This window comes from Candida jiufengensis (genome assembly GCF_024610255.1).
Source record: "Candida jiufengensis strain CBS 10846 chromosome Unknown scaffold3, whole genome shotgun sequence".
In the NCBI taxonomy this organism is placed as follows: Eukaryota; Fungi; Ascomycota; class Pichiomycetes; order Serinales; family Debaryomycetaceae; genus Lodderomyces; species Lodderomyces jiufengensis.
In genome coordinates, this window is record NW_026261560.1 from 1,369,565 (window position 1) to 1,388,707 (window position 19,143).

Consider the following 19,143-nt stretch of genomic DNA (forward strand, 5'->3'; position numbering starts at 1 on the left):
TTAAAGTAAAGAAGGGTTTAGCAGAAGTTTAAAGTTTTATTAGATATCAATTGATAAGATAAAGGCTTTGAGACTTAAAAAGTCAAGTTTATATATAATGAAAGGCTGTGCTATGGAATGTTTAATCAAAATAGTCTAGAGTCTAAAATTTGTATCACGAGGAACATTCAGGAAAATTTGTTTTTGCAATAATTATGAAACAATTTGTTTTTTGGAGTTGTAAAGTCGACCAAATAATTGGAAGGAATAGCGAGTTCAAAAAGAGTAACCAAATGCGTCAAATACTGAATCTTCTCTATCGATGTAAATTGTATCTATACAGCTATATTAGTTTGTAATGGTTCTTCTTCATACTCAATCTCAACTCTTGGTTTTCTTTTTTTCTTTTGTTTAGATTTATTATCTTCAGCTTTTCTCTTTCTTGATGTATTATCTTCATCATCGCTATCTTCTTCATCACTTTCATCATCACTTTCTTCATCACTATCGTTATCACTCGAATCATCTAACCATTTTTCTAAATCTTCCATATCAACAATTTCATCATCTCCAGAATCTTCAACATATTCAACTTGTCCCATATCATTTTCATCTTCTTCTTCATCACCACTTTCTAATTCAAAATCTTCTTCATCATCAAATTCTTCTTCTTGTTCTACTTCATCAACTTTTCCTAATACTTTTTTCCAAATATTTTCATCAACATTTAATGGTTTATCTCCATAAGCACCACTTTTCAATCTTTCTAATAATTCTTTTTCTATTGCTTTTTCAATCTTGGCTGCTGCTAATGCTTTTCTTTCTCTGTTTTCTTCTCTTCTTTTCAATTTTGGTGCTATACCAACCATTGTTCTTTCTTCGTCGTTTAATGCTAATCTTCTCTCCGTTATTGCAACTTGTGTCAATCTTGTTAGTCTTTGTTTGCATTTGTGAACTAAAAACTTTTGCCAATATAATAAATGATGATCAACTTGTTTTAATGCTTTATTATAATTTTTAGATAATTTAATTCTTTCCCACCATCTATTTGGCATATGTGCTCTTTCTGCAGTTTTCATATATAGGTATAATTTTCCATCAACATTTTTAACCGTTGCATATCTTGCGTTCGCCAAAGGGCAGGATTGTCTTGAACATAAACCTGTTACATTGTATTCATTTCTACAGAAATTTTGATTTTTATCAGTTTTTATTTTGAATGCACAAAATTGATGATTTATTACCTGCCATATAACTTCGTCAGACATGATTTATAAATTTGATTGAATTAGAATATATAAGTTCGATAAATATGCAATTGTTGTGTAAAATTATGGCTGTATTCAAGATGATGCAAATAAATATGTAGTACTCTTGGTGGTGAAACTGTCGTTTTTTAAATGCTATATAATTGTGACTATTCCTTAGTTAGTTTTTAAGCAATTTCTTTTATCAATTCGGTACTCCAAAGTTGTTTAGTTGTAATTAGTTCTAGTACTATCTTTCTAACAAAATTTAATTATTTGATAGAGAAGACTACAAAAAAAAATTATAGTAAGAGAGATGAGATTTTCTATCACAAAAAAGTAAGCATAATTAAACCTGTACATAAGAAATAGTATACCAATTACATGCAAATGGTGTATATAGTAAATGTCAACAATCTCTTCATCAATGAAAGGAGTAGAAATTTTAAAATACAAGCTAGCAGCTCCACTGCAAGATGAAACAGAAATTGAAACCTTAAAACGGTTTGAGTTTATGGCACATTTAACTGTTGATCTCAGGCTGAATACTGACTAATGATTTGTCAAGCCATGAGCTATTAAACAATGTTCTCGACCACTAATTCGTAAGATTCACTTCTCAATGATTCATCAATTAACCTTTTAAGTTTCTAGGTTTATTGGGAACAACAGGCTTAACCCTAACTTTCTTGGGCCCAATAACTTCCCCAAAAACATTAGGATCCAAATTATGAACAACTCTAGAAAAGGACATCAAATTAATACAAACCTGATATGGATCACTTCCTTCAAATAAATCAATAGTTTGGAAAATTTCATCTTGTGGTAAATTAATTAAAGCGCATAATTGTATAAAATAATTTATGTTTTCCATTTGTATGAATGGCATTGATGATGATTTGAATCTTGTGGTGGGATTTGGTGTGGAGGGAACTAATTGACCTAGCTTGCATAGTATTTCTCCATCTTTAAGTAATTCTATTAGATCTAATTGGTTGTATGATTTGGTTGTGGTTGAGTATTTTGAAAATAAATTTGGGTAGTGGGATGATAGTATGTTGTATAGATATTCTTTGACGTCGGGTTGTAATTTGTTGTATCTTGATAATCTGCTTTCTGTAAGATCATCGTCTAAATTCTTCGACATTCTTTATGAAGGATATATTCAATTGATGGTTGTAAGTGGCTGTAAAAGTTGTAGCCCATCAATTTCGTGCAGCGTAGATTCATATTAGATTTTGATTTCAATTTTATACTAAGACTACAATTTCAAAACTATGAAAAAAAAACAATCCATTAAACTATTTTAGTTTATTTATATAAAGTATAGATCATAAGGTCTTCTAGTTATGTAAAGTTTTTTCATAAGAATGTAAACCATGAACACCACCTTCAAATTGAGCAGAAGCAGTTCTAAATTCAAATCTAACATCTCCAGAATCAACTTTTTCTCTTAATTCCAAAAGTGATTGAATACCAATATCTTGTAAAGAATGTTGTAAACCATTATATAAATATGGTATAAATTTAGTAATTGAACCCTTATCAACAACTGATCCACTAACACCTTGAGCGACAAATACTTTATCTGATTCTGAAAAATATCTTGATGTTGATGCATTAGCATTATTACTAGTTTGTTGCATAGCATCAATTGATCCCATACCTCTATATGATTTTAATCTTTTACCATCTCTATAAAAGTAATCACCAGGAGTTTCTGCAGTACCTGCCAATAATCCACCCATCATAACACATGAAGCACCTAATGCTAAAGCTTTTGATATGTGACCTATGTTACCAATACCACCATCAGCAATACATGGTACACCAAATTTATTGGCAAATTCAGTTACTCCATACACAGCGGTACCTTGTGGTCTACCACATGCCATAACTTCTTGTGTAATACAAATAGAACCTGAACCCATACCAATTCTTAAAGCATCAGCACCAGATTCAATTAATAAAGCAGCTTGTTCTCTTGTTACTACATTACCTGCAATAACTTGTAAATCTGGATATTTATTTTTAATCCATTTAAGCATATTAATTTGAAAAGTTGATGAACCATTAGAAGAATCTATGACAACAACATCTAAACCAGCTTCAACTAATTTATCCAATCTTTCTTTATCAGCATCCATAGTACCAATAGCGGCACCACATAATAATTGTTTTGAATCAAAAGATTTTGAAGCTTGTGGGAAATTTTGATTTTTTTGTAAATCAGTTAATGAAATTAATGAAACTAAATTACCTTCAGAATCTATAATTGGTAATTTCCCTTTTTTGGAATTTCTTAATATTTCATTACCTTCTGTTAAAGTAATACCTTTTTTACCAGTGACCAAATCGGTGGTCATAACTTTTGAAACTGAATCTTCGTTATTTTCGTGGAATTGAACATCACGAGAAGTGATAATACCAACTAATTTTCCTCCAATTTTACCATTTTCTAAAATCAAATTTGTTAGTATGAAATCTTGAATAGTAATTTATTGTCATTAAAAAATCAGGAAAAAGTTTTCCTCAACATCGTTTGATGTAATTCGGTAGAACGAAAGTTATAAATTTAGAACATTGATCATCAGGTTAAGTAATTAAAATTCGACAATAAATGAACTCAATAAAAAACATACCAGTGACTGGGAATGAAGTAAATCCTAAATCCTTTTTCATTCTTTTAACTTCTCCAACTGTAACTTTTGGGTTTATAACAACAGGATCATTAATGAAACCATTTTCATATTTTTTAACTTTTTTAACCATTTCTGCTTGTTCTTCTGCTGTACAATTATGATGAATTATACCAATACCTCCTAAAAGAGCCATATGAATAGCCATATTTTCTTCAGTAACAGTATCCATTGGACTTGAAACAAATGGTGAATTTAATGTAATTTTTTTGGTAAGCTTACTTTCTAATTTAACATTTGTACTTGGAAAATCAATTAATCCTGGTAAAATTAAAAAATCATTATAAGTTAAACCACCAAAATTTGTTGAATCAATCAATTCTTTTATTGATAAACCATCTTTTTTTGGATAATCTTTTAAATAAGATGATGCTTTTGATGCTTCTAAGACCATTTTGATATCTATATTTCTAAAGTTATTATTATGTGTATATGAAAGGGGCAGACTTTGCCAAAAAAGAAAGAAGTAAAAAAAAAAATTATTAATTTAAAATTTTATTGAAAAATTTTGTGTAGTAATAAAAAACAAAAAAATTTCTTTTGGTGATGATATTTTTTACTAATAACAGTTAAGCCGCACATCTCATTTAATCTATTAGTTATTTATATTATTAATACAGGAGAAGTCACATTACTAATTAAGTATTAATTATGTAGTATTTGATTAGGTTTTTAACAGATAGATTTTAGCTCGAGTAGAATCAATTACAATATCTCAATATACTTGTTAAGTTTGCGACTTAACTTGTGATAGTAAAGAAGAAACAAGTACAATTATAGTTTCTATACATTTTTATCTCATCTCATTCCATCGGAGTACAAAGTTTTATCTCAATAATGTTGATGTGAACAAATTTAGATCTTTTCTCGTGTACTCCAACGGTCCGCTAAATATGATCGGGAAAATTTAGTTGTCAATCAGAAGGCTTAAAATTTGAAATCTCTGTCGACTAAATAATTGATCAAACATTCTATGTATTTAGTTAGTACTCTATTCTTTGATCTGGACAGGTATTCCTGAGAAGGGTACCATTGAATCAAAACAAATACAAATAACAAGTAAAAGCAATATACATATACAAAAACATATAAATCAGTGTAGCGGTTCTTTTATTAGCATTTCATTAAACTTAAAGATTTCATAATTTGCAAATCGAGGTTAAAAGTTTCTCATCATTTTTGTTTCCACTTGTATATTTCATTAATGACTGATTTAAAATAACAGGATATATGTGATAATAAACATACCATTTATTTTATTGTCGTGAATGATTATTCATCAACAAGTTGGAAAATTTCAATAAAAATGAATAGTAATGAAAAACATAATTTTCATTATTTTTTTCTAATTGCAAGAGTATAAGGAAATAGCTCACAAAGTCAAAATTTAACACATAGAGATTTCAATCTTAATCACATTGCCAAAAAATTGTATTACTAAAAAAAAACCCAAAATAAAGTCTATACTTAAAAAGTCTATAAATATCTCAATTCCTTTAATTGTATAAAATGTACCCATTTAATAATTTTTCGGATTATTATTATTCCTACCTGAATCACTACTTGAACTTTCATCTTCTTCATCATCAGTAATAATAAAATCTTGCATTGCAATATCATTATTTAGCTCATCATATTTACCATTTTGTTCCAAGTCACTTACTTTTTGATTTCCAGAAGATTGTGATTCATCTTTGTGTTCTGGTTTAAATTTTAATATAACAAATGCGTTACCTATAATTAAAGCAATACCACAGAATGAGAGTGCACCTGGTAAATGATGCCAAATTGTGAAGTCCCATAGTATTGCAAATATCATACCCGTATAAGTCATAAGGGAAGCTCTTGCTGCTTTAACTCTTTGTATTCCAGCAGTTAATGAAAATTGCATAAAAAATCCAGAAAATCCAATAACTGAAAATAAAAACCATTGATAAGTATTTGATGGTAATACAAAACTTAATGATGGAATAACCAATATACTGAAAAAAGTTATAATACAACAAGTTAATGCAAAATAACTTACTGATAATAATGGATGTGCATGCATACCAATTTTTCTCAATACTATATATACTGAACTTGCTCCCAAAACTCCAATTAATCCAACAACTGTAGCTATTATCCTTTTTTCCGATGATGAACTTTCAATAGATTCATCTCCGTTATTTTCTTTCTCCAGTTCTGCCCCGAATATGAAAGAAGGTTTAGCGATTAACAAGACACCACCTAATGATAATAATGAACAAACTGCTTCCAATATTGAATATTTTTCTTTTAATATAACAAATGCTAAAAATGCAGTTGACATAGGCACCAAGAAAGTAATTGAAACAGCATCTGATAAACTTAAATATTTTAATGAAAAATACATTCCAAAAACTCCAAAAAATCCAACTAAACCTCTAATCATCAAAAGTTTTCTTAATTTTGGTGGTCCAAACGGTGCTTGTTCTATTGCTTTTGTGACGAACATGTATATCAAACAACAGATGTATGTTATAAACATTCTAACAAATAATATTTGTAAAGGATGAATTGGTTCATTGAAATCCTTGTTAGTGACTAATAATTTACATGTTGTTACCATTATACTATTTAAAAATTGTGAAATTAATAATAATGATATCCCAACATTTGGTAATATCACTGAATTATAAAATTTGACTAAATAATGCTTTATCTTTTGTAGTATCGAAGGATTTGAATTCAGATCTATATTTATTGATTCCCAATCATGATCATCAATCCTAAAACTTTCTAATGAATCAGTTTTTCTATTGTTGTACAAGTTATCACCAGTTATAGGTATTGCTAATGGAGTAGTAACTTCTGTGGCATCATCTTGAGTTTGAATTATAATTGGATCAGTTACTAAAGGTTGATTATTTAATATTGTGTTACTTGTTGTTTCAGGTATATTTTGATTTATATCATTGTTATTGGGTATATTTGAATTTGACATTTAGTCTTTTACAAAAGTAAAGTGAAAATGTCAAAGATGATAGAATATGTATTGAATAATTATCAAGGATAAAGAATAGAAGTTCAATATATAAATTTCAATTCTACATAATTAGGTTATGATATAATTTTTTATTTTTTTTTTCTTTTTTCTATTGCCGTCTTGCTTTATTACTAATCTTATTGTATTTGTATTGTTGGGGGATCTTATCTAAGCCGTATAACATTATACTAAATATATATGTGGTTCAATGATACATTCATTTCATCTCCTTGTTTGATCTAAAAACCTTGACCGGTAATTAATAAAGATGCTTGAATTGTTTGAAGCATCGAATGGTTACTGAAAAATAATATTAAAGTTATAAATCAAATAAAAACGGTCCGATTAATTTATGTCAATCCATTCAAATTTTGGATAAAACTTAAAACTAGTAACTTCATTGATTTTGAGAGAAGAATAACATTTAGGACATCTGATCAAATTACAATTGTAAATTGACTGGTACCTGAATGGTTATACATTTAATTATAATATTATTGATCTGTTCCTTAATATATTTTTATTATATATATTTTATATTTCCGATCGGAATTAAAATTATTTAGTAGTAATTATTATATGTGCACCTATTTTTAATTAGAAGTTACTTCAAAGTTGGAATCGTTCTTTAATACTTCATTAACATTATTGATCAGAATTACACACTTTATACACCATTTCCGTCACGTTGAAGTTCATTATCTATGTAGTATGTTATTAAGCACTTCAACTTCATTGTATCATCTTTAAATATCACAATATAGTACAACAACCATCACTTGATTTTGTAGATGAACCATGTAACAAACTGATTCTAACAGCATATTCAAAAATATCATCTACTCCTTCCCCAGTCAATGCAGAACTTTCCATGTAAGTTTTAGCACCAATAGTTTTAGCCATTGCTTCACCTTGTTCATAAGATACGTATCCTACTTGTCTTCGGCCATACTGATAATGACCTATATTATTATTTTGCTTTATATGATTTTGTAAATTGATTATATTCTTAGATAAATCATTTGTATTCCCATTTTCTGAATTTTGTCGTAAATCTTTCTTTAAACCACATAATATATATGGAGTATTAGGAACATATTTTTTAACTTCAGGTACCCATTTAGTTTTAGTATTTTCAAGTGAATCAGGAGTATCTAGAGCAAACCCAATCAATATAATATTTGAATTATTATAACTTAAAGGTCTTAATCTTTCATATTCTTCTTGTCCTGCAGTATCCCATAATGCTAATTGTACTGGTTTCCCATCTATTCTACAATCTGTTACGTAATTTTCGAAAATTGTTGGATGATATTCTGTTGGGAATTCACCTAATGTGAATACATAAAGTAAAGAGGTTTTACCACATGCTCCATCTCCAACTATTACTAGTTTTCTTCGAGTTATATCTGTTGCCATATCTTAATTGTGTTACAAATTAGTTGATATCGGTTTGTTATATGTGTATATGTTTAAATTGGACTAGTTGATGATATTGAGTAATTATCGGTCGATTTTGCCTGAATCTTGTATTTATTGAATTGATTTATTGATATTATTATATTTAAGGTAGATTAAATGGATTATATTCAAATGATTTTATAATGAACATATTAATTCCTGAAAGTTAAGGGAGAGTATATGTAAATGATAAGTAATATAAATGAATATGTGTCACTCAGTCTAATCGATATTTCATATGATTCAAGTAACTTGATGTGATTGTATTGTAATTTTATAATGTTGTAAACTTGATGCTAATTTAAATTCTTAGTATTTGCTTTCTATTTTCATCATTCGGATTAATGACGTTAATTCATTATTTGCGCTTTTTTCTATTTCAGATTCGTATTATCAATTCAATCAATTAACACAAAATAGGATCAATATATTACCGATCAAGAAATGAATCAAAAAAGTTGTAGAGTACAGTAGCTTTTAAATGACGATAATTTATTATTAAATTATTTCAATCCTTATTGAAGACTCATATACAAAAAGAAAATTAATATGACCAAAAAATTCAGTTGAGCACACACGGAACAATTTCAAACTTCTCAATTCCAAATACCATTATTAAATCCATTATTTTGTACCGATTGATTATTATTTAATTCATTTATAGTACTTAACAATTGATTATCATTAAATAAACCAGGTGGTGAATTTTTTTTAAATCCAGGTGGAGGAGGTGGTACAACATTTTGTCCTAAACTAAAATTCGATTGCGATTTAAATTGTGGTTGTTGTAATTGTTGATGTTGTTGTTGGGGTGTTGTTGAAGAAGGTAATTGATTATTTAAATTTGTTGGTATACTTGATGGTGATGATCTGATAAAATTAGGAGTTAGACCAACTTTCAAATGAGATACTGAACCAAATTCATCATATATGAAATCAAATTGATAAATTGAATTTGATTGACAACAACTTAAAAATTGATTTATTGATAATTGAGGTTTGTTTGTCACTGTTTGAACATTTTGGAAAATTGAAACTAATGGTGCAACTCCAAATTCTAATTGATTTGAACTCGATAATAATTGATAACAATTAAAGGTAGTTGATTGAATTAATTCGATTTCATTTTGATTAACTCCATTAGTGGTGGTTGTAGTATTATTCAAATTATTAAGTAATGTATTACCTCCACCGTTATTATTATTAGTATTGTTGTTACTCCAGAATGAATTTGATTTTAAATTTGAATTTAAAAATGATGAATCAGCTGGTGTTGCTGCATTAGTAGAAGTATTACCCCAAATTGAATTATTTCTTGGAGCTGTTGCAGCAGACGGTGCAGGTGCGGCATTTGATTTCCAAATATTTGAAGTTCCACTTAACGGGGTTGGCATAAATGGATCATTAACAGTGGGATCATCAAATGAATTAAATGGACTGAACTTAGTTTGAGATTGAGAATTTTGATGAAGTTGTGGTAATTGCGGATGTGGTGGCTGTGGTTGTTGATTTATTGGTGGTGGTGGTGGTTGTTGTTGTGCTTGACCATCTGAACTTGGTTGTGATAAGAAAGGTGGTGCTGAATTATTAGAAACTGAATTTAATCTTGATTTTGCTGACCATGGGGACATCGAATTGCTATTACTTAATGGTAAAACATTTGATATTGGATTAGCCGTCGAAACTCCATTAAATAAATTAATTGGTGCAGTTTGTGGTGAAAGAATTGTTGGTTGGTTTAAAAATGTTGAACTACCAAAATCACTACTAAAAGCTTGTGATTGTTGAGATACTGGATTATTAATTGCTGATGGTAATTGACCTAATGCAATTGAAGAAGAAGTACTTGATAGTGAACTTGGTCTTGCTTGATACATTTGATGAGGTTGTGGTGGTAATTGTTGTTGATTAGTCGAATTTGCAATTGCTGAACCATTTAAAAGTTTATATTTTTCTTCTTCAATTTGTCTAACAAGATCTTCATCATCAATATCATTAACTAAAGAAGAACGGTTTGAATATCTTTGTTCTCTTGATCTTTCAGTTGCAATAGTGGCAGAAGAACTTGCATTAGCAGCAGCTTGTTCTTCTTCTTGAGCCAATTGTTTTTCACGAGCTATTCTTAAACGTTCTCTTTCTTCTTCCTTTTGTTTTTTCAACAATTCCTTTTGTTTCCTTTCCTCTTCTTTAGCTTTTCTTTCTTCATCTGCTTTCTTACGACGCTCTTCTTTCAATTTCTTGGCTTCTTCTTCACGTTTTCGTTGAGCTTCAACTTTTTTCCTATGTTCTTCCTCTTTCCTCTTGGCATCTTCCAATTTCTTTTTCTTTTCTTCTTCACGTTTCAACTTAGCTTCTTCTTTTTTCCTCTTTTGTTCCAATTTGAGTTTCTCTTGTTGTGCTTTTAATTGCTCTTCAACTTTTTTAGCTTCCTCTTCTTTCTTCTTTTTTTCTTCTTCTTTAGCCAATTGTTGTAGCCTTTTCTTTTCTTTAGCTTTTTCCCTTTGTTTCATTTTTTTGGCTTCACGTTCCTTTTTGGCTTTTTCTTCTTCTTCCAACTCCTCAATTAATTTTTGAGTATTATCTTTTGACACTTTCTCCTTGTAAGCACTTTTCAATCTTTCTTGAAATAATTTTATAACTTGAATTAAAAATAAACGACGAATTTCTTGCATTTTTTCTTCTTCTGATATTTCTGACTCTGTATCACTTGCATCTTTATCATCCATATCATCATCTTCTAAATCTTCGTCATCTAAATCATCTTCGTCATCTTCTTCATCTTCATCGTCATAATCGTAATCATCATCGTCTTCGTCATATTCATCATCGTCATCATGATGATGGTGGTGATGGTGGTGTGTGCAATGATAATGAGTATGTTCATCATCTTCATCAACCCAACGTGATTGAGCTTTTTGAGCTTGTTTCGTTTGAGATTGAGTAGATTGTGGTGGTAATTGTTGTTGTAATTGATTCAAAATTGTTGGGGTTGGCTTTTCTTTTAATAACTCTTCACGAGCAGATCTTGATTCTGAAAGTGCTTCCATCATACTAATGAAAGAGTCACCATCATTTTTCAATAAATCTTCTGCAAAAGATGATAGACCTTGATTAAATTGTTCATTTAATTGACCAGCCATTATTTTTTCTGCATCTTCAGGATTATTTGGATCTAAATTTGCAATATTTGAAAAAAATTTCCCCATATTTTGAACATATGACATTCCTTTTTCCAAATGATTACGATCAACACTATGTAAATCACGTACAATTTCTCTTAATGAACCTGCTTTTTCCAACATGTTTATATGTGCTGCATTTTTAGGATCAAAATGTGAAACTTCTTTCATCTTTTGTAAATCTAAACTTTCTAATGCTTCAAATAATTTAGGATCAAGTAATTTATTAAATAATTGAGTTTCTGCAGGATTTGAACTTTGGAAAGTTGCACTTATTTGAACATTTGCATGAGGTTGTTTCAGTGGAGTTTGATTTTTGGAATGTAGATTAATATTTTGTCCAATTGTAGTAGTGTTGCCGGTAGATGATGATGAATTGTTATTTGATGCACTCATTGATTGACCTGAAGGTTTTGGACCCATTTTTAATTTATCCATTTGTGATCTAATTTCTTCAATTTGAGATTGATTACGTTGATTTGAATTTTTAGCCATTTCTAAATTTTCAATATGAATTTGTTTTCGTTTTTGTAATCTCCTTTCTTCTTCCAACATATGAAATCCTCCAAATAATAAACCTGGTAATGCATTTAAATCATTTATATCTCGAACTTCATGAATGAAATCAATAATATCATCAAAATGATTATCATAAATACTTTCCAATTCTTCTTCTATTATATTATTTCTTCTTCCACAATATTTACAAGCACAATTGTTTGAGTTATTATTGTTTGACATGTTATTATTCAGTTGCTGTGAAAGTTGTTGTAAATGTTGTCTTGTTTCATTTTTAAACATTTTCATTATTGATTGTTTATCAATTTTAACAAGTTCTAATTTTTGAGTCTCAGCTAATGATTCCCAAAACTCTTTTAACTTTTCTTGTTCTTCAATTGATGCAGAATCCCATAAACTATTATGAGCATCTTGGCTATTTCGTTTTACGTTATGGTTGTTCGGATGATGGGTTCCATTCTTATTTAGATTATTGAGATTATTACCTTGTTGGTGATGATGATGATGATGGTGATGATGATTGTGTTGTTGATGATCAATATCTTCATCTTCGTCCTCTGATCCATCTTCTTCCTCTTCTTCTTCATCTTCATCTTCATTTTCCATTTTTTCAACAATTACATCACCATTTGGAGCTTGTTTTATGACTCTTGAAGTAGGATAGTCATCATTAGGATTATTTAAATGAGCTTGTGAAGTTGATATTTTAGTTGATGATTTATTACTTTTTAAATTCTTCTTTTTCTTTTGTTTGGAATCAGATGAATCATTTAATGGAGTATTTTGAGATTGTTTTGAAGAATTTAAATTAATAATTGGTTTTTTGTTTGTAGTTGTAGCAGTATTATTATTACTTGTATTGGATATACCATTGGATACTTCAAAATGTATATTATCCCCCAATTTAAATTTTGTTGTTGATTGATTATTATTAGTCTTATTCATATTATTATTAGTACTGTTATTATTATTATCATTCTTATTTATTCGACTTGTCATAGTTGATTAAAACTTCAAAACTAATCTTTTAATAAATTTTGGTTGTTAAAAAAAATTCAAATTTTATTAACTAATAATTTTATTAACAATATAAAAAATAATTTTTTTCTTTAATTAACGTATATTATTAAATTATATAAATTAATAGTAGTTAACAATTTTTTTTCTCTCTCTCTTTTTCTTTTAATTAACTATGTATATATTAAGAATTTTTTCTACTTTAATATGTATGAAAAAGTAAAGCTCATACTTTGTTGGATATTGTTATATTATAGTCAAAGTTGTATAACAGCAGTGTTTATAAATACTTGAACACTTACTATATTAAATAAAGTATTATGTAAATCTGAAACCATTATAATACTATAAAATAAAAAATATTAAATTAAGTAGTGTAATTGGTACAAGAAATAAAATAGTTGCACTACTACTTACATACTTAATTTATATCTTAAAATTTTACAACCGTAATTTTTAATATTAACTTATGAATATATATTATATACAACTTATATATTGTTAAAGAAAGTAAATTATCCAAATTAATTTATTTTATTTACTCTCTAATTTTTGTTTTAATTCTTTATTTTCAGCAACAACAGTTTCAATTAAATTAGTTAATTTATCAATTTTTTGAAATAATTCAAAATATTCCCAATTTAATCCAACTTTACTTGCTTCTTTAACAGGTTTAACAACTTCTTTTATATCTTTTTGAAAACTTGACATATTTATTAAGAATTCATCATCTTGTCTTTCTGCTTCTCTTTGTACTCTTAATTCTTCATTTACTTCTGAATTTCTTGCTCTTATTTCATCAAATGGGGTATTATTTCTTAAATTATCATTATCTAAACTAGTATCTCCAAATCCATCAGTTAAATCCCATTCTGTATCATTTTCATTTGCATCATCTGGTAATCCCTTATATCTATTATAAGTTATTCTTCTAGCAGTATTTAATTCTTCAGTTGTAATATATAATAATAATGGAAAATATAATATCATCATAACGTAATAATTGACATCCTTATAATATAATGGTGTAAGGACCCAACTTAATGGTGTAATAATAAATTCAATTATATTTAATGGTGGAACATAAGTATTTGTATCTGGTGCTCTAATATATCTTAATGTCTTTTGAGCTACTAAAGCTAAATATTCATCAGTAGCATTCTCAACAACTGCTGCATAAGCAGTAGAATACAAAGCAATCAAGATATTCATCAATATAACTGAAAATAAAAATGAATAACTGTAATATAAGATTGAAGCATATGGTGGCACTAAAGCACCCATTTCATCAAATGAAGCACTTCCAATAACAACTTTCATTAATGATGTTAAAATCTTCTTAGTGGCTTCATTTTCACCATCAGAAGCATCCAATCCAATAAAACCTTGCAAAAACCCAGCTATGATAACAAACAATAAGACAAAAAATAAAAGTGATTCTTTCATCATAACTTTTAATACAACTAACATAGCACCAAAGAATTTTTGAGCATCTAAATATAATAATAATCTTGACCACATTAAAGGTGCTGCACAACTCAATAATCTATAAGAAATTTCATCATATCTATTTCTTAAAGCTCCATGATTAGTTATACTCAAAAGTCTAAAAGTTATAGCAGATACAATTAATGTATACATTGTATCATTAAACACATTCCAAAATCCCAAGTAATTCCAACCAACATGATAAAATTTAATAAATTCATCCATTATAAAACCTAATGTAAATAAATAAAATGTTATTTCAAATATATCTAAATCTGCAAAATTTGTTGAATGAGTATTTAAAATTATTGAATAAAGTAATAAATAAACCATACTGAAAAAGATTTCCAAAATATTTTGATAAAATGGAGTTTTAATTCTTGCTGGATCAAAATGAGTTCTTATTGAATTTGAAGCTATACCCTTGTATAACACATAGGAATGAGGATCATTTGAAGATTGAACAATCCAACCTCTCCATAACCATTTTATACATCTTTGATAACCTGAAGTACCAATAATTATAGTTGAATGCATATCAACTGCTAATTCTAATGCATTTATTGGAGTTGCATTTTTCCCATTTAGACATATTGTATATCTGTGACATAACATACTCAAAAATAAATATTTATCATCAGTTTCTCTTTCAATAATTTTAGCAGCTAATATTTGTGCACTTACAGCTCTTAAACTAAATAATTCATTATCATATAGTTCAGTTTCACTTTGTTGCCAATACCAATCACAAACTTTCAACAAACAAAATACTAAAGCAGCTCTGTATTTTTTAGATGAAGAACCTTCTTCACCAATTCCTTTCCCACCAGCTGCTTTATAAACTAATTCAATGACTCTTTCATTTAATATAGGAGAATCCGGTTTTTTAATTTCTTCTTCATCAAATAATATTGGAATAATTTCATCAATTAATAATTTTAAATTTGTACAAATTCTGAAAACTTGTCTTGGATTAGGACAATATAAATCATGACCATATATGGATCCTTCATTATCTGTATCGATTTGTGATGGTGGTATTAATGGATTATTTTCTTCAAGATCAATCATTTAGTGGTTGTAGTGAAATTAATTAAATTGAAAAAGATTAAATCTTATTCAATTAAAACAACAGACCAATTAATTGAAAATGTGAAATAGAATTAAATGAAATTATGATCAAATATAAGTTTCTTTTTATATTTGAGATTTTTGTAAAACATTTTTCAATCTAAAACTTTAAAATTTTCAAAATAATTTAATAAGAGCAATGAAATTTTAAAAGATCCTGGAAATGTAAAATTTATAACATGAAACACAAAATCATCAAATTATAAAGTAGAAGTAACTTTCGAGGAAGAATTGTTTATTGTCGCGTTAAAATTGTGTTAACGAGACGTGTCAAATATTTATTAAAGATCTAATTGTAAACTGTAATAATCAAGTCATAATTACTTGTCTAACACCAGTAGCAATTGAAAACTCTTATATTAATTAACGATTCTTCTCCTCATTTGTCCAGAATTGACTGATGCTTAGATAGAATCTAAGATAGATTGAACTATATTATATATATAAAATTAAACTTTGCCCCAAGTTTGACGAAAGATTTATCAATTACGAATTGAACTCAGCTACCAAGCGCTTTTTGGGATCTACATAGTTCATATCTTTCAAGATTGAAACCTCTGTCATTACCACTACCTTATTCATCATAAATAATTCATCAATGATTCCTGTATGAATTCAATCTATAGTTCGAGTGAAACCAATAGTAGTGTTTCCTTAGAAGATTATAAAAATCACCTAATTACACAACATCAAACAAATATAAGTCAATATGATAATGAACAGCACATGTATCATTCCCATTCTTTTTCCTCCTCAAAATCAGATCCAATTTTAGAAAATACTCCTTTAATAATAGAAGGTGAACCTAATATTATTCAAAGTCCAATTTTTGATAATGATAAAACTCCAGTCTTAAATAATTTTGGTTTTTCAAATGATTATGATACTCCAGTTCAAGAAAGTATGTCCAGTTATACAATTGGATCTAGGAAATCTATTGATGATCCTTTTAAATCTCCAACTTCAATTAATAATCTAAGTTTCAGTACAAAAGGTTCTCTTAGAAGAAAACCACCACCTGATTTACTTGATCAAGAGAATGCTGCACCTTCTGATGAAACTCAAACTACCACGTACGAAACTGATAGACCAAAATTATCAACCAAATTCAAAAGATTGTCAATGAATAACTTCAACAACTTAGGGTTAAAACTAGACTCATTCAAAAGGTCGACTAGTATGAGATTGTTATCTCCGAGCAAATCTCCAGAAAGCGATCAACATAAATATTCAGTAAGTGAAGAGCCAAAAACGTCACATCAACTACAATCTCCAATATTTGATCCTTTTGCTAAAATGAGTCCTGTAAATCTGTCATCACTAGATCCACGACAACAATCATTACCACCATTTTGGAAATACCATATACTAAAATTCGGAAAAGATTTGTATCTTACGACTAACCCTGGCACAAAACATGTGTTTTGTAGGAATGGTCCAGGTTTTTATATCGAAATTATCAATAATTCAGACGACTCAAATAGCTCCAAAATTAATTCCAAAGATGGGTATACATTAATTTTTAAAGATTCAGACTCAATTGAACAATTATCTAAAAAATCGTTAATGACAATTACAAAAAATGCTGAAAAAGAAGGTGGATCTTTCGTATTCAGTATACCAAAAGACAAATACGTTGATGATGAAGGAAATGTAGAAAAATACGAAGATTTAACATTGTATAATGGTGTAACTTTTCAGCTGCCAATAAGTGATGAATATTTCCCATACAAGAATTTAAGAAATAGACCAGAATTTTTCAAAAATTATGAAATAAAAGATTTGCATAAGCAAAAATGGAATATAGGATCAATACCAAGAGTAAGATTGAGTAAAATGAACCAAATGAGAGAAAGAATCAAGAGATCAAGTTCTGATAATCAAAATGATGAATTGAAATTAGTCAATAAACGTAACATTTATTTCCATCAAAATTATATCACTGGTGAAGGTAGTAAATATAAAGAACCAAATCCAAGAAACATATATCTGAATGAATCAACAAATATAAAATTCCCACCAGTACTAAGTATGTTTAGACCGTTTGAAAATAGAATAAAAAAACTGTTTTTACAAATGGCAAAAAATCAACAGAATTCAGCAAATATTACAACACAGTCAAACGATAGTACTGGTGACTCAAAAGACATCAACAGATACTATAATGGTAGTGATGGATTGTATTATCTGAGAAATACTCAAGATGATACTCCAGATGAGAATAAATTAGGTTGGATTACTATTTATGAAGATGATGAAATTTTTAAAGGTGCGGAGAATAGAGGTATGTTTGATATTGTTTTAGGATTGACTTTAGCAATTGGATTTGATTCAACTTTAAAGTAAGATTTGAGGAAGTAAAAGTACTTAGATTTTTATAGAGCAAAAAAATTAGGATTTTTTTATAAAATTTGGCTGCGAAAAAATGTAAATTGTTTGTAGATTTATTTGGTCTGCTAAATTTACTTCATGAAATGGATAGTAATAACACTTATATTTCTCGAATATGTTTTCGCATTACCAGATCAATCACAATCATGTATCACTAATATCAACGTACCATTCACAGGTTATAAAATAGAATATCAATTAAATTTAAAATTATTGAAAGGAACATATCATTTATTATATTGTAATGATAACAAATTAATATATGATTTGAATTTAAATGAATCTATACCATGGACAAAACCTTTGATTCATAATAATAAAGATGTTAATTCACTCACAACGGATAAGACTAATTTGGTCATGGCCAGACGAAAATCGTTTGTTTTAAGAGATATACCTATTTTTTTACCGAATACTTTAGTTGGATCAATATTTTTCCAGAATAGTCCCATATTCGAAGAGATAAAGTATCAAAATTATACAATCAATAGTCATTTCAAATCAATGCCGTTACTAGCCTCAAACTTCTTGAGAAATTGGTGTGAACTAAATTATAAATTAAATTTCATATACCATGTACCTATATTAACTACTCCAAATATTGACTCAAAGTTCTATGAATTCAGAAATGATAAGAATAATCAATTTTTGGCTCAGAGTGTTAGTAGTGATTGGAATAAGTATATTTCAATAAATGAGAATTACAATTTCAAAATTCATGATTCAAGAAAATTTGTGAGACAAAGTTTTGATTCCTGTTTGAACAAAATAAATAATTTGATAACAAATCAGAAAGTATTAGACATAAGCGAAAAGTTTAAAAATTCAAAATTGATTGCAAAGGTCGAGCATTTATACTTAAACTTGGTGTTTGTTTCAAAATTGTTAACACAATTGCAGTTCAATAGTTTACTCATTAAAATAGATAAATTTTTAAACAGCATATAATTGTAATTAGAGTAATAACATAATAATAGTATGTAAGTTTTCGTAAATATTTACCCTTTACTAGCCGCTTAATTTTA

General features: G+C 28.1%; 9 protein-coding genes across 9 annotated transcripts; 2 read left to right on the forward strand and 7 right to left on the reverse strand. All coding sequences in view use genetic code 12, as the record gives it.

The window, feature by feature from the left end:
• Positions 1-314: 314 nt before the first annotated feature.
• On the reverse strand, positions 315-1,247 carry MAK16 (ribosome biosynthesis protein; the record flags this gene model as incomplete). The annotated part of the gene is made up of 1 exon (XM_051763626.1): positions 315-1,247. The coding sequence occupies one exon, from the start codon at positions 1,245-1,247 to the stop codon at positions 315-317; it is 933 nt and encodes a 310-aa protein (XP_051620447.1).
• A 613-nt stretch (positions 1,248-1,860) lies between these two features.
• SCP1 (Scp1p) lies at positions 1,861-2,373 on the reverse strand (the record flags this gene model as incomplete). The annotated part of the gene is made up of 1 exon (XM_051763627.1): positions 1,861-2,373. The coding sequence occupies one exon, from the start codon at positions 2,371-2,373 to the stop codon at positions 1,861-1,863; it is 513 nt and encodes a 170-aa protein (XP_051620448.1).
• A 196-nt stretch (positions 2,374-2,569) lies between these two features.
• On the reverse strand, positions 2,570-4,319 carry IMH3 (IMP dehydrogenase; the record flags this gene model as incomplete). Its single annotated transcript, XM_051763628.1, has 2 exons — positions 2,570-3,684; positions 3,869-4,319. The coding sequence occupies 2 exons, from the start codon at positions 4,317-4,319 to the stop codon at positions 2,570-2,572; spliced, it is 1,566 nt and encodes a 521-aa protein (XP_051620449.1).
• Positions 4,320-5,444: 1,125 nt separating this feature from the next.
• KGF54_003080 (uncharacterized protein) lies at positions 5,445-6,890 on the reverse strand (the record flags this gene model as incomplete). The annotated part of the gene is made up of 1 exon (XM_051763630.1): positions 5,445-6,890. One exon carries the CDS (start codon positions 6,888-6,890, stop codon positions 5,445-5,447), a length of 1,446 nt encoding a protein of 481 aa, XP_051620450.1.
• A 795-nt stretch (positions 6,891-7,685) lies between these two features.
• On the reverse strand, positions 7,686-8,351 carry RHO2 (Rho family GTPase; the record flags this gene model as incomplete). Its single annotated transcript, XM_051763631.1, has 1 exon — positions 7,686-8,351. One exon carries the CDS (start codon positions 8,349-8,351, stop codon positions 7,686-7,688), a length of 666 nt encoding a protein of 221 aa, XP_051620451.1.
• Positions 8,352-8,989: 638 nt separating this feature from the next.
• KGF54_003082 (uncharacterized protein) lies at positions 8,990-13,090 on the reverse strand (the record flags this gene model as incomplete). The annotated part of the gene is made up of 1 exon (XM_051763632.1): positions 8,990-13,090. The coding sequence occupies one exon, from the start codon at positions 13,088-13,090 to the stop codon at positions 8,990-8,992; it is 4,101 nt and encodes a 1,366-aa protein (XP_051620452.1).
• A 552-nt stretch (positions 13,091-13,642) lies between these two features.
• Positions 13,643-15,667, reverse strand: YVC1 (Yvc1p; the record flags this gene model as incomplete). Its single annotated transcript, XM_051763633.1, has 1 exon — positions 13,643-15,667. The coding sequence occupies one exon, from the start codon at positions 15,665-15,667 to the stop codon at positions 13,643-13,645; it is 2,025 nt and encodes a 674-aa protein (XP_051620453.1).
• A 669-nt stretch (positions 15,668-16,336) lies between these two features.
• KGF54_003084 (uncharacterized protein) lies at positions 16,337-18,073 on the forward strand (the record flags this gene model as incomplete). Its single annotated transcript, XM_051763634.1, has 1 exon — positions 16,337-18,073. One exon carries the CDS (start codon positions 16,337-16,339, stop codon positions 18,071-18,073), a length of 1,737 nt encoding a protein of 578 aa, XP_051620454.1.
• Positions 18,074-18,196: 123 nt separating this feature from the next.
• Positions 18,197-19,066, forward strand: KGF54_003085 (uncharacterized protein; the record flags this gene model as incomplete). Its single annotated transcript, XM_051763635.1, has 1 exon — positions 18,197-19,066. The coding sequence occupies one exon, from the start codon at positions 18,197-18,199 to the stop codon at positions 19,064-19,066; it is 870 nt and encodes a 289-aa protein (XP_051620455.1).
• Positions 19,067-19,143: the final 77 nt, after the last annotated feature.